At 48.1% G+C, this 27,840-nt stretch overlaps 1 protein-coding gene across 1 annotated transcript; it reads right to left on the bottom strand.

Annotated features, from left to right (window-relative positions):
• Positions 1 to 207: 207 nt before the first annotated feature.
• On the bottom strand, positions 208 to 27,840 carry ENO1 (enolase 1). The gene is made up of 13 exons (XM_048518965.1): positions 27,684 to 27,840; positions 20,646 to 20,736; positions 16,217 to 16,312; positions 12,357 to 12,415; positions 10,862 to 10,931; positions 10,177 to 10,310; positions 8,695 to 8,917; positions 3,428 to 3,625; positions 2,588 to 2,789; positions 1,708 to 1,816; positions 1,059 to 1,123; positions 981 to 983; positions 208 to 286 (listed from the first exon to the last, which is right to left on the bottom strand). Exons 2-13 carry the CDS (start codon positions 20,728 to 20,730, stop codon positions 223 to 225), a joined length of 1,308 nt encoding a protein of 435 aa, XP_048374922.1. The 5' UTR covers positions 20,731 to 20,736; positions 27,684 to 27,840; the 3' UTR covers positions 208 to 222.

The raw sequence follows: 27,840 nt of genomic DNA, 5'->3' as shown, positions 1-27,840 counted from the left end.
GCTTTGAAAAGCCAAGCAGGTGAAAGAGCTTGAAACGGTGGGGAAGAGATGAGAAAAGACAGGCGCACCACGTTTGTCCCCCCATCTAGAGAGTGAGATCTTGATCCATCAGCTGCCTTTCTTCTTGTCTAGTGGTGGGGGGGGCATCTCTAATTAGGTGACTAGTGCTTTCAAATGCAAACTGTTGGAGGGGGGGGTGCCTCGTCTTGAGCCCCGAGAACTTTAGTTGACAAACGTGGGTTCCTGAAGTTCCTGCCCGGCAAAGCGGGCCTTGCTCCCCAGATTCCTCTTCGATCCTGAAAAAAGGGAAGAGCAAGAGTTTGAGGGGGTGGGGGGAGTCTGTCCCACAGCGCTGCTACGACCTCAGCAAAGCAGGTTGCTGGGCCAGAGGGTCAGGACAGACCAAAGGAAGCATTCCCCCACACCACACAATAACGTATCGTCAAAACTCTGAGATCCCACAAGGGATTGGAACTTTGTGGCCATTAAGCTTAGACCAGTGTTGGCGAACCTTTGGCACTCCAGATGTTATGGACTACAATTCTCATCAGCCCCTGCCAGCATAGCCAATTGGCCATGCTGGCAGGGGCTGATGGGAATTGTAGTCCATAACATCTGGAGTGCCAAAGGTTCGCCACCACGGGCTTAGACGTTTCTAGACACATGCAAAGAGCAGCAGCTAAAGGAAGCCTGGTACAGAACGCTGCCACCAGGAGGGTAACTGGAATGGGCCACTAGGACCACATTACTCCAATCTTGGCCCATCTACACTGGCTCCCAATTTACTTCTGCGCACAATTCAAGGTCCTACTCTTGCCTTTCAAAGGCTTATATGGTTTGGGATTAACATTCCTGAAGGGCCTCCTAGTTCTTCATGATATGGTCGAAGGTTACAGGCATCTTCAGTGGTTCAGGTTCCCTGCTCTTTGAGATTAGAAGGATGGCAATCCAGGAGACTGACTTCTTGGTCATGGTGGAACTCTCTCCCTAGGAAGGTTCATGCATTCCTCCTATTGTCTCTTTGGCTTGCTCCCTGATTCCTCACCCAGGAACTCAACTCGTACCTCAGAAGCTGGTTGTATTTTGCTAGGCGTTCAGATCGGCAAGGCGCACCAGTCTTAATCTGGAAAGAGAAACAACTCCATTGGTCAAGGGGAACAGCAGGAAGAGAGTTGAGAATGCTGGGAAGCAAAGTCAATGTTTGCCATGTGCGCAGACAGCTTTAAAAGAGGATTACAGAGATTCATGGAGGATAGGTCTATCAGCGGGTCCTAAGGAACCTCCACATTCAGAGGCAGTCAACCTCTAAATCCCACAGCCAGAAAGCAATATCAGGAGAAGGTCTCAGCCTCCATGCCCTATTGTTGGACCTCCAGGTTGGCCACTATGTGAGAATTTCGGTCCAGGCAAATAGAAATCCTGTTCGCTGTCCTCCAAGATAGAAAAATTAAGTTAATTCTCAGTAACCCCGAATGAATTTTAGCTGAGGCATCATTAGCTTCACTAATCCATCAGTTAGCTCTACACAGTTTCACCACCTAGGAGGGAGGTCCAGATGGACAGCAATGCGGTTTTCCAACACATCAACCACAGCACTGAGAACAGAGCAGCCCCTGCAAGCTGACCTACCCCTATTCTATGATGGACCCCTCCCTGCCTGTCTTATCAGAAAACAGAAAGGAACCTGCACAACGGGAGAGCACTCACCTGTCCAGTGCAGAGTCCAACTACCAGGTCTGCAATAAAGGTGTCTTCGGTCTCTCCAGAGCGGTGACTCACCATCACGCCCCAACCGTTGGACTGGGCAAGCTTGCATCTGAAGCAAGACGGGATTTGAGAAAAGTTAAGATTTGCATGCCTTATTTTGGGAAAGCAGCCAAGCCCCAGAATTAATCAGCCGCAGCACAAACAAAACCAACTCCAAACTCCATGTTCCTTCCCTTCCTCAGAAAAAGGATATTGAAGAGATAGAAAAAGTGCAGAGAAGGGCAACGAGGACGATTGAGGGACTGGAGCACCTTCCTAATGAGGAGAGGCTGCAGCGTTTGGGACTCTTTAGTTTGGAGAGGAGACGTCTGAGGGGGGATATGATTGAAGTCTACAAAATTATGCATGGGGTAGAAAATGTTGACAGAGAAAAAATTTTCTCTCTTTCTCACAATACTAGAACCAGGGGGCATTCATTGAAAATGCTGGGGGGAAGAATTAGGACTAATAAAAGGAAACACTTCTTCACGCAACGTGTGATGGGGGTTTGGAATATGCTGCCACAGGAGGTGGTGATGGCCACTAACCTGCATAGCTTTAAAAGGGGCTTGGACAGATTTATGGAGGAGAAGTCGATCTATGGCTACCAATCTTGATCCTCTTTGATCTGAGATTGCAAATGCCTTAGCAGACCAGGTGGTCGGGAGCAGCAGCCCTAGTCAGAAGGCTATATAGTTTTCACATCCCTTGCACGCAGGCTCACCAAAGGCACCTGGTGGGCCACTCGCAGTATTAGCACTGAATGCTGGAAGGACTGGAGGAGGAATGGACTCTGGTCTGATCCCAGCCCAGGCTGGTTAGCATTGTTCTTATGACTTACGCCTGCAGAGCCTCTGTGACGGAGCCGATCTGGTTCACTTTGAGCAGAAGGCAGTTGCAAGCTTTCTCTTCCACGGCTTTAGCGATGCGCTTGGGGTTGGTCACCGTCAAATCGTCCCCAACCACCTGGATGCCCACACTGGTCGTGAACTTCTTCCAAGCAGCCCAGTCATCTTGGTCAAAGGGGTCTTCGATGGAAACCACTGAGGAACGGGGAACAAAGCAGAAGTCACCTCTAGAAACACTGTCCGGGTGAACCAGAACAGGAGGAGTTTTTCCATTTAGCTCAGGATGACCTGACTGGCAAAAGCATGCCGTGGTTTCGGGAAGAGAAGGGGGCTTTCTCGACACCACCAGCTGAGACTGTTTATGGCCCAGGAACCAATTTGGTTAGAGCTTGGTTTGAGGCCTAGAGAATAGGCGGGATTCATATAGCCACCTTGCTAAAGCTAAACAGGTCTGGGTGGGAGGTCTGCTGGGAGTGCCATGGAAGCCACACGTTGGATTCCGTGATGAAAAACAGCTGGGTATGTACAATACAAGAGCTCCAATTAATTATTTCAGTTTCTCTTGGGCTTGGCATCCAAACAGCCCTTTTGGAAACGTACCAATGGTGACAGGAGGAGGCGGCCGTTCGCACACAGGAACACTCCCTCCCTCCCCAAATTCCCAGTTGCCTGCAATACCTTGACAACTGACACTTTGCAGTGAAGACAGCAATCATGGAAGACTCTCTACCGCTGGTCACAAGCATTTTTTAAAGCAGTCTTCATAAAGCTGTCACGTGCAGAAGGTCAAAAAACTCCTGGAAACTTAGCCAAATACCCCCTTCTGCACTCACCTGGGTAGCCCTTGACAAAGCCTTTATAGAGGTCAGCCAGTTGGTCAGGAGAGATGTATCTGCTCGGGTCATCTGGAGACTTGAAGTCCAGGTCGTACTTGCCATCGCGATAGAATTCGGAAGCCGCCACGTCCATCCCAAGTACTATCTTGTCAGTGTATCCAGCCTTGCTGATGGCCGTCTTGAGCAGCTCCAGAGCTAGGAAGAGGGAAAAACTGAGCTAAAACCAGACTCTTTCCAAAACATTGTTATCTGTGTTATTTTGATTGGAACGTTACTCTGCGTCTTGGTATGCTGCTTCAAATATATCAAAGAAAAAGTTACTAAAGTATACCAGCTTACTCTGTTCTATCAGCATGTTCACAGCTGGGCAGAGAAACCTATTTTCGGAATTTAGGCTTTTATTTTACGACCAGCAAAGTCCAACAACACATATAGCCTTTTTTGTGAGATGACAGCAGGAAGACCAAGGATTTTATTCAAGAAAAGAAAACAAAGAAAGAAGGCTGGGACAGACAAGTTGGACTTGACGTGAAAATGTCTTCTCTTCAGTGGGCTGAAGTCATCCAAGCTGGTTAGGTCACATGTCCAACTGTTCAGGCAGGGCTATGAAAAATTTTGGGAGCTCTTCTGGACGCTGGGAGCTGCCTTCTCCAGGCACACAACTCCTTCAATACCACACTCCAAATATTCAGTTAGAGGGTGGGAATCTTGGACGGCTTTGTCCCACTGAAGAGAAGACACCTTCATGGTAAGTTCAACTCGTCTTTCTTCCTCAGTGCGGATTTGTCACCCAAGCTGGTTATATACCCAAATCTCTTCTATGAGGGTGGGAAAATAGAAAAATACCTCCTAGTTTGTCACTATCAACTAAGATTCATGTTCACTTCAGGCATCCTGACTCAGCACCCAAGGAGGGATTCTCCTCCCAAAGGCAGCTTCTGCAGACACCTGCTGATCCCGTCTGTAGGCCAATATCGAAAAAGATGCCCATGCCACTGCCTGACTGGTACAGTGGAAGCAAAGGTCACCGAAGTTGCAGCCGATCTGGTGGAATGGGTTGTGATGCTGCCAAAACCTGCAAACTCTGAGCTTCGCAAGACACCACACACAATTTGACCCATTGTGTTAGGAGGATTGTGAGGCCTTCCTCCCCATGTTCCTCTGTCTGCGTGTGACCAAAAAAGACAGCTGATTTTATGAAATTTTGTGTCCCAGCAGTGTAGAATTTTAATGTCCTTCTGGTATCTAAGGTGTGCTATTGACTTTCTCCCAGATGGCTGCGCTTAGGACAAAATGATGCACTACTGAATCGTTTGTGAAGGTGCACAATTCCTTCCTACTAGAAAGAGCTCCTAGTTCTGACCCCTCCGTGCGGAGGTGATTAGTAGGAAAGCAGTCTTCCAGGTTAACAAGCCAATGCCAGCTTTCCTCAAGGGCTCAAAGGGTGTCCGCAACAAGGCCTAAGACCTTGCCCAAACTCCAGGATGGCAATCTGTGTGTCTGGTCCAAGACCAAGCTTCCAGTCATCATAAAAGAATGGCAATACTTCCTTAATGCTAGGTGACAATGGCTCAACCCCTTTTTGTTCAACCCATGTAGCACTGTAGGTTCTCTTTGTGAAATCCCTTCTTGCATTAGATAGGACTTCTTCGCCCATTGTCGTAATGACACCGTTTTGTTGCGTAGAGACAGAGCAGGTGTCCCTCCGTCAGTTGACGTGGGCTTTTGCCATCATATTGTCAATCCTCACGAGGACACGTTGGGTGTGTTGAGTCCCTCCCAGAAAGGCCGAGAGTCCCATTTTGATGGCTTGAAGTTCCTATCCATTTATCCTGTGATTTGTCTCTGATTGGCTCCAAATCTGAGGGTTTTGGTTTTTTGCTGTTCTATGATATGATCGCCATCTTGTGGCAGCATTTGCAAATGTATTTTTTGATATGGGAGAAAGATAACTTGCATGATTCTGGCATGGTGCCTTACCCAGGGAATAATGTCTGTAGTCAATATGAAGAGAGTAAACATGGACTCCCTGCAACCATAAATGTGCCATCAATGCAACCAGCACTTTTGTGAACACCTGGGGGCCCAACGCAGGCCAAATGGTAGCACCTTGTATTACAGCACAAAAACACAGGAAGTGATGTTAGGAGGGATGTACTGGAACATGGAGGTAAGCTTCCTTGAGGCCGAGCAAAGTCAGGAAGTTGTGTTTTTGAATCACTTGTAACATAGTCCTAAAATATTCCCACCTGAATCTTTCTTTCTTGCCCAGAGATTTACTCGTTTTAGATTTAGTCCGGCCCCCTGATTTTTTGAGGATGGTGAACAGCCAGCACGGGGAGGGGGGGGGGGAGGATGGGAGATACACTCCCAGTCCTCTTTGCACTGCAGGGACTCACCTTACAGTGCTGCTGTTCAACAGGTGTTGCACGACTTCTCTGAGGATGACAGCTTTTCCCTCTAACTTCAGAAAGGGTCAGTTCTGAAATATGTTTTTTGGGGGATGGAAACTATTTTGTATCCCTCCTGAACTGAATTTAACACCCACGCATCCCTTACAGCCTCCTCCCAAATGTTTGCATACACAGAAAGCCTGCCTCGAATCCCGTAGTCAGGCTGAGCTTCCTTTTTGGTTGGGGTTCCTGTCTTGATTGGCAGCTGTAAATTGACAGCCCTGGTTCCTGCATCCAAAGGAGTCGTTGCCTCCTGTTCTGCAGGTGCTCTGACCCCTCTGGTTGAATGTAGGACAAATGGATCGAAAGTTGTAACCGTTGCTTTTTTTGTTGAAATGTGTGGATGAAAATGATGGCATAGCCTTGTCCTTTTCTTTGGTTTCCACTAAAACTGTTTCTAAGGTAGAATTCCAGAGAGCAAAAGACTGGCAAACTTATCTGTGGACACGTTGGCTTCATGAAAGTATCGGCTCTCCAGTTTTCCAACCAGAGATATCTGCACGCCACCATCTTAGCCGCTTGGGCTCTGGCACAAAATTGCATGGCGTCCAAAGAGGTGTTGGCTGGAAACTGTGAACCTCGCTCTTAATCCCCACACCACGCTGGCTCTCAGTTCCCTCTCCACACATCACACTTACATTCCCCTCATACCCCCAAAGACTGCAAACCGGAGAGTTATTCAGACCCCTAGAAACTCCACGGGTAATACGGCAAGTACATGCTGCTTGGAAGCAGGTTGCTAAGACGCATGGCAGGTCTGAGAGGCAAGAGAGAGAAGGAATCCTCCAAAATCTCCCCAAGGACAGTGTCCACTGCTGCCTTCCCTGTTCTTCCCAGAAACTACAAGCTATTTTGGACCAGGATGAATGGCTGCCAGGACACCGGTCCACACACCCCTTGGCTGGGCAAGCCAGGAAACGCAATAGGATCATAAAGGGAGGGGCCATCAGCTGCACCCCATCCCCCCCACAAGACAAGCAGCTGCAACAGCACCTTTTTACAGCTTTCACAGTAGCTCAGCTTGGCTGGGTGATGTTAAAAATAACCTAGAAGTGGCCATCAGCAGAATTCCACATTGCTCAAAAGCAACTCACCACCCTTCATATTCCCTGCACTCTCAGCTGCTGAAGCTATACAAGCCCCCCTCCCCATGGCAGATGGGAGGAGCTTGCTGCATTCCATTCCACAGGACAGTTTTCGGCAACAGCAGCAATCCTGCCCTCCACAGAAGACTTAGGAGGAAGCCAAGGAAAGGAAGATCTTGGTTCAGAGACACAGGAGGAGATTCAAAACCCCATTATCTTTTTCAGTGTTTCCCAACCTTTTCAACGCTGCGGTATCTTTGACCTCACTCTTCATATCTCAGGGTACCCTTGAGGTTCATTTGATTATTTTTTTTGCATTTTTAGGGTTTTTTCCATTTTTGGCCTGTAGGTGGGAGAGTGGCAAGCAGGGGGAGGGGAGGGGAAGCAGCATTGACAGCTGCGTTGTTTGTTTGCCTAAATTCAGCATGGATTGGGAGCCCAATCCACGCCGAATTTAGGCAAATAAAACAATGCTGTTTTTAAATGTTGCTTAAAGGGAGCCCATGAGGCTTCCAACCCCTCCCCCCCTCCGCTTCAAAATCCATTTGATTCCAGTGGGGGGGGGGGAGGCAGTAGCATTGTCATGGTACCCCTCGGACGTGCTCATGGTACCCCAGGGTACCACGGAACCCTGGTTGGGAATCCCCGATCTTTTTGCTTCTACTGCTTGTTACTTACATACTACCACGTTCTGTAATGTTTAATACAGTCTAGCTTGTTTCAGACTTCTACAGCCTGACTAAATTGCTTCAGTTGAACCGGAATGTTGAGGTTAAGGGCAGGTGGACTCTACTTTGGTGAACCGGATTTGTTTCCCCACTCTTCCACATGAAGCCTGCTAGGTGACTTGGGCTAATCACAGTTCTCTCAAAGCCCTTAGCCCCCTGCCCTCCACTTCACAAGGTATCTGTCGTGGGGAGAGGAAGGGGTTTGTGAGCCGCTTTGACGCTCCTCATGGTTGAGAAAAGCAGGGTATAAATTCAAACTCTCATTATTATTACATGCCTCACCCTATTGACGGCCCTGATTTAGCAGCGTAGTCTGCCTTGCACCTCAGCGAGAATGGCGGGCTACAAATAATGTAAACAGTTATCTTTCCTTGGTGGTTACTGTGCAATTCACTGTTGTTGCCCTTTTCGGATGCTGTGCTTCCACCCTGCCTTTCAACTTCACAAAACAACCTATTCCATATTTAACAATCTGAAGAGTTTGCTTTCAATTATCATGGGTTTGACACTGCAGGGAAAGAGGTGGTTCTATGTTGAGTGTTTATCTGTTGTGGGGCTGTCTCTATGTAATGGTTTTGTTTGCATGTCGATCGTGAGTGTTCGGGACACTGTTTCAAACTCCACTTGGAGAAGTGGTGTAGAAGTATCTAAGTAACACTTACACAAAGTAAAAAGGAGTCAGTGCCTGGTATGATTCTCTGCAGGGGTGTCCAACCTATAGCCTCCAGTTCATGGACTATGATTCCCATAAACTGCAAACTGGCCATACTGGCAGGGGCTGATGGGAATCATAGTCCATGAACATCTGGAGGGCCATAGGTTGGACACCCCTGTGTGTCCCCATTAAAAAAAACTGAACATGGATACAATCTGACCAGTTTAGGCCCCAGAACAAAGAGCCTCTCTTCTCTGAGCATTTTTCCTCCCAAATCTTGTGGCCAAGGCAGCCATGCCTGAGTCCGGCACTCACCACCCTTCTTGCGCCAACTTCCTCTTACCTTCCTTGTTCTCCAAGATGTTGGGAGCAAAGCCACCTTCATCTCCCACATTGGTGGCATCTTTCCCATACTTCTCCTTGATGACATTCTTCAGGTTGTGGTACACCTCAGCACCAATGCGCATCGCCTCCTTGAAGTTCTCAGCCCCAACAGGGAGGATCATGAACTCCTGCATGGCCAACTTGTTCCCTGCATGGGAGCCCCCGTTGATGACATTGAAGGCCTTGATGGGGAAGAAGGGAGAACCACAAAGCAGGGAGAATGTCAGTGCTGGGATCCAAAAAATTTAGTAACAGGTTCTCATGGTGGTGGGATTCAAACTGTGGTGTAGCGTCAATGGGGCTGGGCGGGGCATTCCGGGGCGGGGCATTCCTGGGCGGGGCTGTGGCAAGGACACAGCTGCTGCGCCGGTCCTTGGGCGGGAAACAAATGCACGCAGGCACAGGCTGCCACACACACCGGTGCACCTCCTGATAGACTGCTTCAAGTTCTGCACGCTACTGCTGAGAGGAGGGGCGTAACTAAGGCAAAAATCACGTGGCAAAATCACCAATTAGTAACCCCCTCTCGGCACACACAAATAATTAGTAACCTACTCTCGGGAACCTGTGAGAACCTGCTGGATCCCACCTCTGGAGAACGTCCATCATCTGTTAGCAAGCTTCAGACATACAGCTGTCCCAAAAAATTATCTGTAGTTCCCCCAGTTGAAGAAGTAGAGTTGGATTTACATCCCCCCCTTTCTCCCCTGTAGGAGACTCAAAGGGGGGTCCAAACTCCTTTCCCGCCCCCTCACAACAAACACCCTGTGAGGTGGGTGGGGCTGAGAGAGCTCCCTGTGCTTGTTTCATTTACATGAGCCTGTGTGTAAAGCACCATCAAGTTGCACCTGGTTCATGGCAACCGTACAGGGTTTTCAAGGCAAGAGACATTTAGCACATAAAGGTCATTAAAAATGGCCTACGTCCAGTGGTGGGATCCAAAAATTTTAGTAACAGGTTCCCATGGTGATGGGATTCAAACTGTGGCGTAGCGCCAATGGGGCTGGGCGGGGCATGACGGGGGCGTGGCCGGGCATTCCAGGGGCAGGGCATTCCTGGGCGGGGCTGTGGCAAGGATGCAGCCGCTGCACTGGTCCTTGGGCGGGAAACGAATGCACGCAGGCACAGGCTGCCACGCACGCCGGTGCACCTCCTGCTAGACTGCTTCAAGTTCTGCGCGCTACTGCTGAGAGGAGGGGCGTAACTAAGGCAAAAATCATGTGGCAAAATCCCCAATTAGTAACCCCCTCTCAGCACACACAAATAATTAGTAACCTACTCTCGGGAACCTGTGAGAACCTGCTGGATCCCACCTCTGCCTACGTCCCTAACACAGCTAAAACCTGGAATGGTACTTGTCTGTTCTACATTCTTCCACCAACACTTTTCTACTCCTTGCCTAGACAGGCCTCATCCCCAAAACAGAACGAAGGACACTTACAGGAACTGGCAGAATGACCTCCTGGTTCCCAGCCAAGTCAGCAATGTGGCGGTACAAGGGGACTCCCTTCTCAGCAGCACCAGCTTTGCAAACGGCCAATGAGACCCCCAGAATGGCGTTTGCACCAAACTTTGCTGAAATACAGAAAAGAAGGAAAGATGTTTTGCCTGTTCTGTTTACAGAAGAGGAATTCTCAGTGTCGTTTTCACTGGAAAGAGAACGCCTCTTCCAAGACAGTGCAAGCAGGTATCACCTAAAAATAAAAAAAACACACACACGGAAGCACACTTCCTATCTTGAAAATGTTTCACTTTTAAGTCCCTTTGGGGCAGATTCTTGTTGAAATGTCCCCCACTGGTCAGCTAAGGGAGGGATTTTACATCTCTGAACAGACACAGATTCATTCAGGGTCTGCAACCTGCAGCTCTCCAGATGTTCATGGACTACAATTCCCATCAGCCCCTGGGAGGGGCTGATGGGAATTGTAGTCCATGAACATCTGGAGAGCCGCAGGTTGCAGACCCCTAGCTATGGCCAGTGACAGCAAGAAGATGTGTTTGTTGTTTTGTTTAAATCAACTGTTTCCAGAGACAGCAGCAAGAGGAGTTCAAACCAACTGAATCGAGGTCTTTTTTAAAAATTCAATGCCAGGACACAGAACAGCAGTCCAAAGACAAATACTCACACTTGTTCTCCGACCCGTCCATCTCCAGCATCAGCTTATCGATCTTCTCCTGCTCCACGACGCTTATGTTCTGCAGGTGGGGAAAAAGAAGGATCCCTTGTAGGTGAGACGCCAGAGTCTCCTCCCAGTGCAAGATGCAAGTTCATCTTCCAGCTCATCCTGGCCCAGAGATTCTTGCCTCAACCTCAGCCTTTTCAGGACCAACTAAATGGGACTAACTATTGACTGTTTTCTTTACCTGATGTTACTACAGCCTGTCATCAAGATGATACTTGAGCATATGTGGTAGGAGTTCCTCTGAAAGACCAGCCTCTTCTTCGAACAAGAACCAAATTACAGGTTTGATCAAGGGCAGCAATCTTCTATTTTCTCAACAGCTTCTATCTTCTCTTCTGTTCCACACAGTAGACCTGCATCCCGCCACACACACTGGGCTCTTCCAGTCCTAAGATGGCTGGGTGAGATTTAAGACAATCCTGTAACTTTTCCCATATGTTCTCATGGACTACAACTCCCATCAGCCCCCGCCAGCATGGCCAATTGGGATTTGTAGTCCATGAACATCTGGAGAGCCACAGGTTGCAGACCCCTGATCTAGCATTACAATGTGGCCAGGTCTGTAGCATGTGTGCCTGAGCGCTAGGGGATTGTGCACAAAACTCAAGAGCAGGATGCTTAGAGAGCATGAGTGTACCTATATATGTATATACATTACAATATGTATACATTACACTATGTGTGTGTGTGTGTGTGTGTGTGTGTGTGTGTGTGTGTGTGTGTGTGTGTGTGTGTGTGTGTGTGTGTGTGTGTGTGTGTATGTATATATATATATATATATATATACACACACACACACACACATATAGTAATGGGTATATATATATATAGTAATGTGTATGTATATATATAGTAATGTGTATGCATATATAGTAATGTGTATATGTACATATATAGTAATGTGTATATATAGTAATGTATATACATATAGTAATGTATATACATATATACATACACACACTATATATATAGTGAGTGTGTGTGTATATATGTGTGTGTGTGTATATGTGTGTGTGTGTGTGTGTGTAACCTCAAGTCACAGCAACCTTAAGTACCAAATGAGATTATTAAACTCCTTTGTGGACTTACTCCAATTCTCTCGCCACCAATTCAATTATGAAAGCAGGAGGGGAAAAGAACTCTTTGTGTATCAGCTTGGAAACCTTTAAAAAAATGGCCAGTTGCTTCCTGCCTCATCTGCTGCATTCATGCATCCTCTTTACGATTTCTGCAACGCTCAGGAATACACGTACACACACACAAACACACAAAGACCTTCTGTGGCTCTAATCTGTGCATCACAGAAAAAAGGCCATCCCTTGATGGCAGAACACCATGTGCCATTTTTTTGTGCAAATACAGGCAAAACACAAAACCAGTTAAAAGCTTCTGCCAGCTCATGGTTAAGCGGGGTTAGTAAAATAAGGAAGGCTCCTACCTTGTTAACCAGTGCAGGTGCAATAGTTTTATTGATGTGCTCAACAGCTTTTGAGACACCTAGAAGGAACAAGCAAATCGATCACTGATCCAATCCACGAAAGGCAAAAAGCAGGCATTAGTAGAGGATCACTCGGGAACAGCTATCGCAACCCCTGCAACCGCCTAGCCCTCCACAACCAAGTTCACCACGCCAGATGATTGTTTGGAGTGAGCCCAATTATGTCATGAGAGACAGAAACAGCCATCGTCTAGGAATGCCTGCTAGGAGGTTAGTTGAAAAGACCATGCACAGGGAAGACGTCTTGCCCGCCTGGAGGGCCTGGAGGGCCGACTGCACCACAAGCGCGCATCCGTTACCTGAGTACACAACGCTGGCGCCAGGAACTCGTTAACATATTTAACGGCTCGGGAGACACCTGACGGAAACCAAGTGGCCACGGGAAGAAAGAAGAAAAAGGAGAGAGATGAATGCCCACAAGAGACCACGAAAGCAGACCAAGCAAGGGAGGAAAAAGGGATGCAGGCATGGAAAGGCACAGCAGAAAGAACCATCTTTGGGTACGATCAGCAATGCAATAAAACACAGAAAATAAAAGTAGATGCAGATTGGTCCATATCCTGCCAATCAAGGAGGGATAAAAAAACTCAAGACATCAGGCCAAACTAAGATTCATGCTAACTGGTGCAGAAGTTGGGCTAGGGTTGGATGTTCCCAACCAATAGGCAGACAGCAGTAGAGAGCTCTTCAGCACCTACAAGCAGCACAGAGTATCAAGTTCTGGTTTGTCAATCTGGGTATTGTGCCAAACCACAGTTGGGAGTGCAAGCCAAGGTTTTCCAACCCACTTCAATATTTGGGTTTTCTGGAGGACTGCAAACCGTCTTTGTTAAAGAAAGCTCAGCTGCAGTTTGGTGTGCTGTCTGAATTGGGCATGCACCTCGAGTTTAAGCCACGCAGCAGTCACTGGCGGTAGGAATATTTGTATTTGAGTCATCTTTGAACAGATGATGGGCAAGAGGGAGAGATGGATGGACTCCTTCTCTGCCACTTTCAAACACTTGGCTCACCCAACACCACAATATTTGAAGCAGTGATGGTACTGGAAATAATGGAGAACTTTACATTGGCTGTGTAAACAGTTTATATTCCAATGCCTTTAGGTACTCCAAGGAAGAAATTAAAACAAAATTCTCATCATCCGCACAGCAGTCAATTTCCCAGGGTTCCTTGGGAACAAATGAAACGGTCTCATGTGGAGTCTATATAGCCCAATACTGTCTATTCCAGTTGGAAGCACAGTTCTCCGAGGCCTCAGGCAAGGAACTCCTCCAACTGAAGATTGGCCTTTTTTTTCATGCCAGCCGTTTACTCCACCACTACACTTTAGTTCTGACAATGATCGGAGCCAGGCAGCAAGCAAACTGCAAGCACAGCAAGCCAAATATTCACCCTTGGACAGCACACAGGAGCGATGGACACACAGCTGGGAGGTTAGTGGCATACCAACATTTGTCTACAAGAAAGAGCCAAGATACTCAACCTGGAATTGATTTGATTGACTATGAAAAGTGACTGGTCCTATGGCGATATGATGTTTGGCCAGGGCTGGTTTCCTCAACACTTACTGTGTGTGCTAAATGTTGTCAAGTCCCTTCCCACTCATGGCAACCTTATCAATCAATCTCTGTTTGAAAGTCACAAGCAGATGTTGCTGGAATCTCCCTACTGAAGCCCATCTGGGTGGAGCTTAGCTAAGCAAGCTACATTCATTCATTCATTCATTCATTCATTCATTCATTCATTCATTCATTCATTCATTCATTCATTCATTCATTCATTCATTCATTCATTATATTTATATACCGCCCTCCTCTGGAGGGCTCAGGGCGGTGAATAGCAAGCATAAATAGAGCACAATAAAATCAAGGCTAAAATAAGTTAAATATTAATTAATTCGGCTCTATATAAAATAAACCCCACCCCATTAAAACACAGCACACTAAATCAGCATAGCAGATGGCACCTACACTCAAATCTCCTAAAAAGAGAAAGGAGGGGGGGACGGCAGGATCCACTGATGTTATAAAAGATCCACTGATGTTATAAAAGGAGGGGGGCCCATCAGTGGCCAGCCTCCCCAAAGGCCCGGAGGAACAGCTCAGTCTTACAGGCCCTGCAGAACTCATTGAGATCCCGCAGGGCCCTGACAGCTGGAGGGAGAGCGTTCCACCAGGCCGGGGCCAGGGCTGTAAAGGTCCTGGCCCGGGTGGAGGCCAGCCGCATCATTGAGGGGCCAGGGATCACCAGTAAGTTGGCCTCTGCCGAGCGCAGAGACCGGTTCGGGACATATGGGGTAAAGATGATCCCGCAAGTACGGAGGTTTTGTGGTTTTTGTGGTTTTACCATGGATTAGAGCTTTAACCAGGGTGCAGTAAAAAACAAACCACAGTTGTCCATTCTGCCTGTGCTGGACCCGAGTTCAAGCAAACAGCGGTGGCAGCAATGGAAGCCCAATCCTCATTTCCTCATCTATGGAAGCTCTTTTCCATCTTCACAAAGACTGTACATTCACCAACTCAGCGGTTTGCAGGCCCTCCTATTCCCTACTCTTGTCAATTGGCTCCCTGAATCTTGCAGTTTGCCACTCACTTTGAAAACTAGGAACTTCCACGTAAGCTATCCTACTGCGGCATGCATTATCCTACTGCGGCATGCACTTTTGAGACTACCCAGTTTAAAAGAAAACATGAAAGGCCAAAGTGAACCAGGCCTGCTTAAATCTAGCTGTTAAGGGTCAGCCAAACCAAAGAGAACCAGAGAAGTGATGCTATTTAATGCCACTGGGTTCCAAGCCCATCAATTCAAGTCTTACCCTGTTATCGACAAACTCTGAGATTCAGTCCCCAATACACAATGCTAGCAGCATGCAAACATTTTTTTTACTAACTGTAGCAAATGTAGAGCCAAAGTATACTCCATTCTCCTTTCTCCAATTATAAAGCAAGGTTTTAAAACTGAGGATTAATAATTTCCCAAGCACTTTGCACATCATCCTTTAAAAACCCTTACAACAGCCCTCCAAGGTAGATCATGTCACAGATGAGGAGGGCCAGAGCCAAGGGAGGCAGATTTACCCAAAGCCAAATGAACCCACAGTGTCGAGTGAGCTCATGGCAGGCACCAGAACTGAACCGGTGCAGAGACCGCCTTGGCACAGTTCATCTCCTTACTCAAAACATTAAAATAGCTTGTTTAATAGTTAACAGTGGGGAAGAATTAGGACTAATAAAAGGAAACACTTCTTCACGCAACGTGTGATTGGTGTTTGGAATATGCTGCCACAGGAGGTAGTGATGGCCACTAACCTGGATAGCTTTAAAAGGGGCTTGGACAGATTTATGGAGGAGAAGTCGATCTATGGCTAACAATCTTGATCCTCCTTGATCTGACATTACAAATGCCTTAACAGTCCAGGTGCTCGGGAGCAACAGCTGCAGAAGGCCATTGCTTTCACATCCTGCATGTGAGCTCCCAATGGCACCTGGTGGGCCACTGCGAGTAGTAGAGAGCTGGACTAGATGGACTCTGGTCTGATCCAGCTGGCTTGTTCTTAAGTTCTTAACAGTAGAGTTGCATTTATCTGGCTTTGCCTCAGTTTCCCTGTTGTTAGAAAGGGGCTGTCCCTCTTCCCGCTCTCCTCATTCTGTCAAAGACTTCTTATTCTCTGACCACTGGAGACCACAGACACCAAAGAGCAAAGTGGGACCCGGTAGAATGTTTGGAGAAGAGCAGAAAAGCCGGCGAGCCAGATAAGAAGAGGCGACGGTGCCACTCCTGCTGCGGAAGGAGGGCATTACCTTTGCCCAGGAAGCGAGTCTTGTCATTGTCTCGCAGTTCCAAAGCTTCGTAGATTCCAGTGGAAGCGCCGCTAGGAACTGCGGCTCTGAAGAGACCTGAGCCAGAAAAAAACGAACATGTTAATGCTGCAAAAATGGGGGTGGTGAAAGTTCATCATGGAGGACCGTACACTTCCTCTTCGACCACTTTCTGACCTCGACGCATAACCACTATTCACTCCCTCCCGCGAACAAAAAGCTTACTGTCCAAGGCCTGTTGAACACCTGATGTCGGCTGGAAAGAGGCGACTCTGAGGTGGTGGACCAGACCACGCCAATGTTTCCTTAAGCCATGCAACTGTGCAGGCACCGTATGGGTGCCGTGCAGGTTAAGCGGTCACGCAACAGAGGAAGCTGTTGCTGGCAGCTGAGTTCCGTTCTGCGAGAGCAAACCTCTGTGCAGCGGTAAGGAAACCTTAGAGGGACTATTGGATCACTCCCCCGGTTTAAAATATAAAGTTATTTCACATCACCGGTTCCTTATATGTAGGAAACTAGTCCTGCATGTGAAAGGACAAACTAGAACTTTTCTGTGTTAACCTTTTTTTATTCACAGGGAGTCTACACCGGAGGTGGGGCAGTAAAACTGTGACCTTTTTATCTGCAACCTTAACGTGTGTACCCCTATTCCGTCCCCTCAGAATTCCATGCTCTCTCCAGGTGACTCGGAACTTTTCATAAACCAAGCAAGACAGAAGTTGAATGCAAACAATGACCGAACACATTTGCTAGCCTGCAGGCAGTTGGGGTCGCAATTTGTTGTGCACTGATGTTCATAGCACGTACGTGCCATAGATTGCCAATGGGGTGCATGCCAGTAGGCTGAGTGGGTACAGACTTTGCAGTGATTCCCAAGTCTGCCCTGCATGTCATACTTGATTCTTAACAACAGACCAATTTCACACATCTAAATCCTCAAGAAGAAGAAGAGTTTGGACGGCATCCCCTTCTCTCCCGCAGGAGACTCCGTTTCTAGAGCACTCTGCTGCCCTTTCCCCTGCCACAACAAACAACACCCTGTGAGGTGGGTGGTGGGCTGAGAGAGCACCGAAGAACTGTGACTAGCCCAAGGTCACCCAGCTGGCGTGTGTGGGAGTGTACAGGCTAATCTGAATTCCCCAGATAAGCCTCCACAGCTCAGGTGGCAGAGCTGGGAATCAAACCCGGTTCCTCCAGATTAGATACATGAGCTCTTAACCTCCTACGCCAAAAGCAGGTTGACACCACAATATGGGTATTCTGGGTGCCCTAGGACTCTCCTACCAGGGCAAGTAATCATTTCTGAACAGCTCCTGTATGCAAAAGACCTGGGGAGCAACCAGAGTGTCGGGGAGACGATATTCTCGCTGATCTGAGGGAGGGCTTTTATTAGACCAGAGCTCTCCATTGTGGTCAGATGCCCACTTCTCCTCCCGCTTAGCCAAACTGCAGCCTCATTAAGAGAACGCAACATAAAACTAAAGTTAGTAATTGCCTTATTTCACAACTCTCTTTGTGTGTGTTCACTGGGCCAGCCCAAGTTGGTTCCTGTCCTGCACAAAGAAAGTGTCTGATCTTATGAGCAATTGACAAGTGGCCAAAAATAAGGGGAAAGGAAGAGACTTCCGAAGCACAGGAGACCCGTCAGAGAGTCTGCGGAAGGGCAGCCCCAATTATCGGAGAGCTGCTATCTGGTCACGTCACAGAGCTAAATTAGATGGCTTTCCTGCATCAGCCTTCCAGGAAAGAAGCCTGCACAGAGGAACGAAGACACTGGCAGCTTCCTGTTATGCCACAAAGCCTCAATGGTGTGCAGCCCAGTAGAAGGGGAGAGGGGAGGGGAGAACACGGCCAAATTCTTACTGCTTGAACTAACCCTGGCTTCCTACAGATGGAAAACACATCTGATTAAGCAGAAGTGGAAACTTACTTGCTGGAGAACTCTCTCCCAGCTTTTTTTCATTAGGTCAGGAACTTGTGTTTCCCAGTGCTTTTCCAGGGCAGCCCTGAATCCACTTTCCCCATCAGCCCCTACCAGCATGGCCAATTGGCCATGCTGACAGAGGCTGATGGGAATTGTAGTTCCTGAACATCTGGAGAGCCGCAGGTTCCCTGCCCCTGCATTAGGTATTCAAGAAGGCTTTTGCAAGGTGTGTGGCTCCAGGTGGACACCCATTGTTTAGTTTCAGCCTCTGCTTACAGCACTGATATTCAGTGGCTCTGGGGAATGCCACCGGTGGCCCCTCTGAGCTGTTCTCCCAATATGACCCCCCACCCCGTGGTTCAGGAAAGAAACAGAGGCAATTATCTGGCGGAACTTGCAGTTGGCTGGGTGTTCCCCACCTTGAACCCGCCCCTAGAACTGGAACAGGCAAGCTGCAAGTCCCACTGAGGTACAGATACAGGTCAACGTGATTCTTTTGGTTGACAGTAATTGAGAAATGTGGCTGTCTGTGAGTGGCAGCTGACAGCTTTTCAAAAGATTGCAGGGGGTGGGCTATCTGTTTTTCTCGCCAATCACAAGGTCAGAGTACATGCCAGCCCCGCCTCAAGAGGTGTACTGACTCTTGTCCAAGCTTGACCAAACCCTTGCCAAGTCTACAGAGTCTCTGGCTTCGTTTCAAGAGCACCACAAGTCTGAACTGCTGTTTCCAAGTCCAATCTGAGGACTGGAATTCGACACAGGCACAAATTGGTACAAAGGCCAACATTTGCAACTTTCCTGACAGCACTATTTCTCTGTGGCAATCGTACATTCTCCTCCTACACGAGCCTAGAGTATTTGAAACTGGAATTGGCTTTCTTAAAGCATACCACTGCCAGCAACATCATGACTGACCATGCAAACGTAATCCTCTGTGCACACAGAAAACTAGCGCGTCAGCAGGCTCTCTCTTAATGTTCTAGCTTTCAGGGAGGTAAGACTGTTCCTTCCATTGAAAACTATATCATGATTCCTAAAGCTACAGGATACATTCAAGAAACAAGTTTTCCTCCTCAACTACTATTTTTAGGAACTGCAACACAGATCTTCCCATCCAAGTTTGCCCCAGATATAAGTTTCTGTCCTGCAAATTTTGAAATGAGACTTGAATATTTTTGTATCCAAGAATGCCCTGGCCTCTGGAATCCATTCCTGGAGCTTGGGTACTAATCCTGCTCTTATTACAGACTAGCAAAATAGGTGTATCAGTTTCCAATGGGCATCTTAAGTGTCTCCTCCCAGAGATCAGGTTTGCTCCCCAACCTTGCCACAGACAAGTTCAATCATATATGGTCCAGATTTGATTGCCTGTTTTCTCTTCCCTCTTTCTGGTTTTTTTTTTTTTTTTGGGGGGGGGGGGGAAGAAAAAAGCCAGTAAAGTGAGCACAAATTATATCCTGCACTTGCTGCATTTGGCCAAGTCTTACCATGATGGTTCTTCCCTTATTCTCCAATTTTAAAAAAATACTGTCAGTTCGACATCAGAACTCTTGATACAAGCCAGGACCCAGTTTGGTACATTTACACTTGGCTGTATCCCAGCCCCGTTCTCCCCGCCAACTGTAAAAGCAAAGCCATCCCAGTCCTTTGCAGCATCTCAGGTTGCCGACTCCAAGACACTTAAGCGAGAGGCAACTGGCAGCAATCCATCAAGCAGGGCTACAGCAATTCACCAACCCGTGTTCTCAGCAGCTGAGCGGGTTTATTTTTATCGACACTTCAAAACGCTACTTGGCAAATGGCCACAACTTACCACACAGAGTCCCCCATCTATCCCAACACTTTCCCATGCCCCAATGAGCTGATTCAACATCCTTTACTATGGCCCTTTCCGCACAGCGGAAAGAGCGCCTCTCCACCAGCATAATTCTGCCGGTGGAGGGGTGGGGGCCATTCGCGACGTGGGAGCATGCGAAGCGCCCCAAGAAAGCCGGGCGCAAGAGTGAAGAGGTGGCTTCGCGACGGAAAGTCAGCCTTCTTCTGCGTTCTCATCCTTCAGCGTTGTTCTGAGGCCGTCAGGGACTTCCGCCCACGCTTCGCCCTCTGGAGGTCGAAGGGCAGCAGCGGGTGGTCCTTCGACAGCCTCCAGAGCACGCTTCTGGAGTGACGCAGGGTGAGTGGAGGGGATGGGAGCGCTGTCTTCCCAGCCGTGCGCCTCTCTCTCGGCATCTTCACGACGGTGGGAAGATCATGCGTTTTAGAATAACCCCGCTTAAAATGAGCTTAGGCGTTATTAGAGCCGGGCTTCACCGGCTCCTGGGCGGCCAGGACAGCGCTGCTGCGATCCAGTAGCGCCTCCTGTGCGAACAGCTGCCCAGGGACGGCATTACGGGCTGCTGTAAATGGCCCGTGCGGAAAGGGCCTTAGTAACCCTAACAGTGGCTGGTCAGATATTAGGAAGTCCACAAACAGCCAGAGCTCTCTCACCTTTGCCAGTGTATAGGTCTACCTCAACGGTGGGATTCCCACGTGAGTCCAAGATTTCACGAGCGTGGATCTTATAGATGGACATGTTTGTCTGCAGAGAGAGCAAGACAGAGTTAAGCAGCAGTAACGCAAGAGCGTGGAGACACATTTCCTGCCTTCCTTTCCCAAGCCAAGGAGTCCTCTGGCGGCCATTCCCACAAGCCACAACACAGCCAGCGCTACGTTTATTCTCTTTGCCTCGGGGAACTCTTTTATTCCAGCTTAATATATGGAAGCCAGCCTTCACAGAAATGTTTGCTGTTGTATGCAGAGAGGAAACAAGAGAAAAGGCAGAGGGGAAAGGGCAGTATCACAGGACAAATCCAAAAGCAGGTTTTAAAAAGATACTTGGCCTGCAAGACCCAGGCGGGGACTCTTCAAGAGTTAGTTGCCTGCAGTTGAAACACCCCTCATTCTGACAGAGTTACAAGCAGGAAGGCAGATCAAGAAAAAAACTAAATACCGGTGAGTGCCAGGTTAAGTTCATCTGACATATTTGCAAGGCTGTCCAAGGAGACATTTGAAAATTACAGAAAACTAGCCTACTTCTTGCATTTTGTTTGCCAATCGGGTGGGGCATAAATATTAGAGCTGCACAATATAAAAACAGGGCTCAAAAGGGAGTAATATTTGCAACACAGGTTTTAGGTGGCATTTCCAAAAGCTGTTCTGTCAATGCTGTCCTATCACTTTAAAAAAAAACCTGCTATTTAAAACCTCCTTGGAGGGTGACACATGGCTGTCTGCACACTAGCAGTTCTGCTTCTTGGCTGTGCTCCCACGGATGAATGTTCTGGAGCAGCAATATTTTAAGAGAGATTGCGGAGAATAAGCACCCTATTATGCAGAGGGACCGGAGGTTATTGCATTCCCTCAACATTAGCTATTTTGATTATTAATAAAGGAATATACAAAGCTTACGGATCCGGATTCCAAATCAGCTGCCTAGGAGGGGCAACACAGTCCATCCTTCCCTCACCTGAAATCCCCCAAGGATGTGACCAAATCTCCCTCTTTGCAAGCTGGCTAGATTTTTCAACCCAGCCAGCATACCTCTGGTTCAGGGGTCTGCAACCTGTGGCTCTCCAGATGTTCGTGGACTACAATTCCCATCAGCCCCTGCCACCAGACCCTGCTCTGGTTAAAACATAGCCCCACTCGTTGTTGTGACATTACATTCTAAGATATGGGGGGGAGCTGCAAATCTGTGGATTCAGGTGCTTTTCTGCACACTCTACCACATTACTATCACATCCCATAATATGGTCTTGATTATTACCTATTTCCTTTGTTCTATGGCAGTGATGGCGAACCTTTTCGAGACCGAGTGCCCAAATTGCAACCCAAAACCCACTTATTTATCACAAAGTGCCAACATGGCAATTCAACCTCAATACTGAGGTTTTAGTTTAGAAAAAATGGTTTGCTCTGAGGCATACATTACTTGGGAGTAAGCTTGGTGAAGCAACCGTGCAACGCTTCGAACAGGTGAATCATGACCCTAGGAGGGTTTACTCAGAAGCAAGGCCAGCCTAGGTGTGTGGGGGGGGGGCGATTTTCTGCTCCCCCCACATGACAAACTCTGCATGTGTGCCCACAGAGAGGGCTCTGAGTGCCACCTCTGGCACCTGTGCCATAGGTTCGCCACCACTGTTCTATGGAATGCTTTTCTCACTGAGACTCAGGGCGGATTATAACATGCGATCAGAGAACATAAAGCATCCAATAAATTGTGCAGTACTATTAGGATAACAGAATTCGAAAACAATCCCCAGATTAGAAATTAATCCCACAAATAGTTATCAGCTAGTTTACAAAAAGCTTCCTCAATCTATTCATTTGACAGCAGCCATGGGTGTATAGATATTGTGAGCAGCTGGGAAAGAAGGTGACTATGCTTTAAAGTTTTTCAAGGTTTGCTTGCTGGGTTCCTTTCTCATTCATTTAACATAATTAGTCTCGGAACAGATATTGGCAAGTCAAGTGGAATGGGAGACGTGCCTCGCACAATTACAATCAAGGCTCAGTGGCCGCTGGAAACCCAATTTTTTTAAAAAAACGGAAGCAGGATTTTGGATGAGGTTGCAATTTGTTTGGCAATTTTACGCAACCGTATGAATGCATTTTTTGAGAAAGGGGATGAATCCATGTTGCAAGTAAACAGCTGAAATTCAGTCTGGCAGCTGCAGCTGCTCCAAGTCTCCATGGGAATTTGAGTCCTTCAGGGAAAATTGGCTGCCTCGCCAGAGATTTTGGGCATCTTCACAACAGCTCTAGATCTCGGAAAAAGCCCGCGACCAGCATTTTAACAAGCTGGTGCAAGAAGAATTCCTTGCTGGCACCAGAAAAGGATGCCATCACTGTCCTTCCATTTCCTGCTTCGTAAGCCAGCTAACAAACCCCACCTATTCCGAACCCAGCCAGAGCCTGACAAAGCCCAAGTTTAATACCAAGTTTCTCAAGTGTTGGTATTCACTGCTTCTTCACGTTCAAATCCACCCACCCACCCCCGAGTTGCAACAGGAACAGAGAAACCGTTCCAATCACTGCAGGGGTTTGCTTTGTACCAATGATCCTGGGTCTGGTACAGAAAGCTCCTTTTTGTAAAAAATAATAATAGGGCACCGTCAATTTGAGTCTCTTCCCCCACCAGTGGATACTCACAGCACGTCTTCCCAAGTGCCTACTGAGTCTGTACAGATGAAGCTGCACTAATGTTACTCCAATGTCCTTGAAGACTGCCCTCACCATCCGGCCCTCCCCTTCCTGCTCACAACACTGCAGCTATTCAGACCCATGGTGGGATTCCCTTCCTTTTCAACTCCTTTGCTCCGCCTTTCTAGTGATTCTCTTTGGCTCCGGGGCTCAAGGGGATGGTTAGGAGAGAGCTCCAAATGGGAACAGGAACTGTGCGCTCACACCCGTGCAGCAAAAACGCCCAATTCGTGAAAGAAACCCCAGTGTTTGAAAACAGAAAGAGATGTAAATAACATTGTAATGTTGATGGTGTATAGTCCCTAACAGCAGACAGCTGCTGAATTTTATTAGACAAGGAATTCAACTAGTGTGAAAGCGAACACTAAAGGGGCAGGCAATATTTCTGATGATCAAGGCAAGTTTTTGCACGTTCCTTTCCTGTTCAGTTTGGTCAAGCAGAAATATGTCTATTTCATTCATGTCACAAAAACACGCATGACTTTTTAAAGCAGAGAGTGCTCGCAGCTCTCCTTAGTACAGGGGCTCTTTGTGCCAGGGATTCCTTTGGCACCCTGGTAAAGCCTCTAAATCCCAAATTATGATTCTAAATGCATAAAATAAAGCACATCGGATTACAAAGGAACCCAAATATGTTGAGATTTGGTTATGCTCAATTTCAGCTAGAGGTTACTGAAAATAACCATCCAAGTTCACGGGCTCCCTAAAACCAAGGACCTCAGGTTAAGAACCTCTGCTTTAGTGCATTCTCCAAGGCCACCAAGTTGTCCAATAAAGAGAGAATGCAGTGGAGAACTGGGTTTGATTCTCTGCTCTGCCACTTGAGCTGTGGAGGCTTATCTGGGGGACCAGATTAGATTGTGCGCTCCAACACATGCCAGCTGGGTGACCTTGGGCTAGTCACAGTTCTTCGGAGCTCTCTCAGCCCCACCCACTTTACAGGGTGTTTGTTGTGTGGGGGTAAGGGAAGCTCTTAACCTCCTATGCCACTGCTGCTCCTAAAAGTTTAGCAAAAACTTTTAAGATTCTTGCAAAATATTACAGAGTAAGCTATAGTGATGGGCATGGCATCCCTAAGTGAAAAAGGGAGAGGTGGAGGGTAGGAGCAGCAGTGGCGTAGGAGGTTAAGAGCTTGTGTATCTAATCTGGAGGAACCGGGTTTGATTCCCAGCTCTGCCGCCTGAGCTGTGGAGGCTTCTCTGGGGAATTCAGATTAGCCTGGGCACTCCCACACACGCCAGCTGGGTGACCTTGAGCTAGTCACAGCTTCTCGGAGCTCTCTCAGCCCCACCCACTTTACAGGGTGTTTGTTGTGTGGGGGGAAGGAAAAGGAGATTGTAAGCCCCTTTGAGTCTCCTTACAGGAGAGAAAGGGGGGATATAAATCCAAACTCTTCTTCTCAAACAGACCAAATAAGTACATCTGAAATTTGGGTTGAAGCCAGACCGATGGCCAGGAAAGATCACTGCACCTGCTAGCTTACTCTGGAATCTTCATAAAGGCCGGAGGGCCCTGATGTGCCTCCTGCCTTAGTCTGGGGCTCAGGAAAAGGAAGTCCTCACAATTTCCTGCCCGCCGCGTGATGCTTCATGCCGTGCTATGACTCAGCAGTGCATTCTATGTATCATACCTCTGAAACAAGGACAGATGCCTCTCTTTCCTCTGCCACATGTTCCTGGGCTATTGAGGAAGCAGATTTTGCTCCCTCTCTTAAGATTAAGCTGCTTGTTTTGATCAAAAATTGTATCTTGCCCAGATATCTGCCTTCTGGCACTGAAAAAGCATTAGAAGAAGTATGAAACATTCCATTCCTTTAAAAAAATGAATATGACTTCAACCAGACTTCCTTTCTATCCCAGTCCGCACCATTATCTCCTTAGCCTCTATCTGGCCTACAGCTTCCTCCTTTTTCTAATCCGGACACCTTCTATAGCAGGGGTGCCAAACATACTTGGGATTCAAAGTACAGGAAAAGAGTGGGCGGTTCACATCATATTAATTAATAAATCAGCCCATAACAAGAAAAATCTAATCTGGAGAACCGGGCTTGATTCCCCGCTCTGCCACTTGAGCTGTGGAGGTTTATCTTGTGAACCAGATTAAACTTGTACACTCCAACACACGCCAGTTGGGTGACCTTAGGCAAGTCACAGCTCTTTGGAGCTCTCTCAGCCCCACCTACCTCACAGGGTGTTTGTTGTGGGGTGGGGGGAGGGAAAGGAGATTGTAAGCCCCTTTGAGCCTCCTTACAGGAAAGGAGGGATATAAATCCAAACTCTTTTCCTCTTCTATGAACTTTCTATTCATTCTCTGAACACTGGAAGCTGGACTTGTAAATTGTCTGCCATCAGTAGCAAGTTAAGAATTGCTCTCCAGATATCTGCCTGCATAGAAAGTATTTGGTAAATCTATTTTTTTGTTTGTTTGGGGGATTCTTGTGAGTGTTCAAACTGTGCTGGTATCTATGGGAAGGTAGGCTACAGAAAGACGGAGGACTAGAAACTTGTATGTTTGCTTTTAGGCAGCCACAGCCCTTCCCAGCAGCAAACTGCAGGGCTTCGACAGCATCATTCACCATTGATGCTTGACTATACTGAACCAGTTCCCCTTCACCCACTCTGACACATTGCCTCCAGACACCATTAAAACTGGCACCGTGCCAGCTGCAATGACGAAGGCAACCTAGATAGCAGAGGTGAGAATTTAACATTAAATATTTGGAAATGGGGAAATAAAGGACAGCTCCTGTTGCAAGAGAAGAACGGTGCAAGCACAGGCGTCCTGCACCACACACCCCATTAATCATTATACAAAGAAGATCAATTGCATCATTTAAAGAAAGCTCTTGCAAGCTGAAGCGACTTCCGCCACGGGAGGAATCACTTCCTGCAAAGGAAGGCAGCAACCATCCTCGGCAGAATCTCTCCTTGCACCAATCTCTCGCCCGCACACCCTCCTACTCAACACAGCTCCAAGTACCCACTACAGAAGGGAGGGGCAGATGGGCCAAGCCTGATTCACAGACTTTTAAGGTCTCCCTTCCTCCCTTCCTGCAGCTCAGCACATGGCTGCGGCATTCTAAGTTACCCAGCAACCGGTCCTCTTTGCAAACCAGTGCAGGAATCTGTGAGGCCAAGGAGGCCTTGGCTGGGGGGGCACAAAAGCAGGGAAGTTACCAGACCGGGCAAACTCTGTTGCCACCACACTGCGCCCCCCCCCCCATATGGCTGTCCTTGCTCTCTCCTTGGGGTTCCTTTTACTCTTTCATCGCCATTACATGGCATTTTTATGGCACACTGTGGTTGAAGGGGGGCTGTTATTGCATTTACAGGACTATTTACAGAAGGATGCTCTTGGGAGATGCACCAGAGTAGAAAAAAATAAAGTCCCACTCTCCAGTTTTTCTTTATTTCCAGCTCAGCAACCTCCGTCAGATCTATGAGCAAGATGGGGGTTGCAGCCAAATGCGGGGGGGGGGGGGAGGGGGAAGCATCATTGCAGGGATACTGGGGGGGGGTCAATTTGGAGCTGCTCAGAGCTCACTTGCCCCTGATCGGGCCCAGCCCGGGCCTGCACGCCAAGAGCGGAGTTTCCTGCTGGCTCAAGGCGGAAGCGAAGACCGGGCGCGAGAAGAAGAGGCGCGCACAACCCGGCTTTGCGTGCTGGTCCCTTCAAGCCTGCAAAGTACCAAACGTATGGGGGCCACTAGGGCGTGAGAAAGGGAAGATGCCCCAGGCGGGGGTGGGGGGGAGAGGGATGCGGGCGAGGACCGCGGGAGCGCATCCTGCCCTTTGACGCAGGTAGAGGTAGCCTCCCCCCCCACCCGGCATCCCTGGACCTTAGCTGAACTGCACGACCCAACTTTCCCCCTCTTCCGGAAAAGGCTCCAGCCTACAGCTTCTCCTGGTTTCTTGCCGCGGTGCGCGAGTCTGCTGTTTAAGGCTCCTGGAAGCCACCTAATTGGAAACATTTATGATGCAGACACCCCCCACCCCCACCCACCCCAAAAAGGCCCATGGGTTTTTAGAGGGAGGCGGAGTGAGAAAGTCAGCAAAGCCCTTTTGATGCAGAAGTCTATATTTTACAGCAGAGTTGTGGGGGGGGGGGGGCTTATATTTTGCAAGCCGGGCGTCACTTGCAGGGGGGGGGGGAGGGTTGTTGTTTCCAAATGACTTTTTTTGACAATTATTTGGCCAACATTATCTCCCCCCCTCCCCAATTCCAGGCAACAGGCTGCAAGGCAGAGCCACGCCGCTGTAGAGAAACGGCCTCCACCCCACTTACCTGAAGTCAACTGAAGAAGTTACAGCACCTGCAAAATATACAGTTTTGTAAAGGGAATTAACGGGAACCGAACCACCACGCACGGATCACGCTCGGGAGAGACTGGGGACGAGGCGCCGGGCGCGCGCTAACCTATAGTCCGGTCTATGCAGATGAG

The sequence above is a fragment of the Sphaerodactylus townsendi genome, linkage group LG16 (genome assembly GCF_021028975.2).
Source record: "Sphaerodactylus townsendi isolate TG3544 linkage group LG16, MPM_Stown_v2.3, whole genome shotgun sequence".
NCBI lineage: Eukaryota > Metazoa > Chordata > Lepidosauria > Squamata > Sphaerodactylidae > Sphaerodactylus > Sphaerodactylus townsendi.
This window is presented reverse-complemented; position numbering and strand designations above follow the sequence as displayed.

Bases quoted from the DNA above. Each gene is read 5' to 3' on its own strand.
- ENO1 (XM_048518965.1), bottom strand. From the start codon at position 20,730: ATGTCCATCTATAAGATCCACGCTCGTGAAATCTTGGACTCACGTGGG. The intron at 8,918-10,176 runs GTAAGTGTCCTT...TTCCCCATCAAG, and splicing joins AGGTCATTCTGCCAGTTCCT to GCCTTCAATGTCATCAACGG. The intron at 1,817-2,587 runs GTAAGTCATAAG...GTCTTGCTTCAG, and splicing joins GTCACAGAGGCTCTGCAGGC to ATGCAAGCTTGCCCAGTCCA.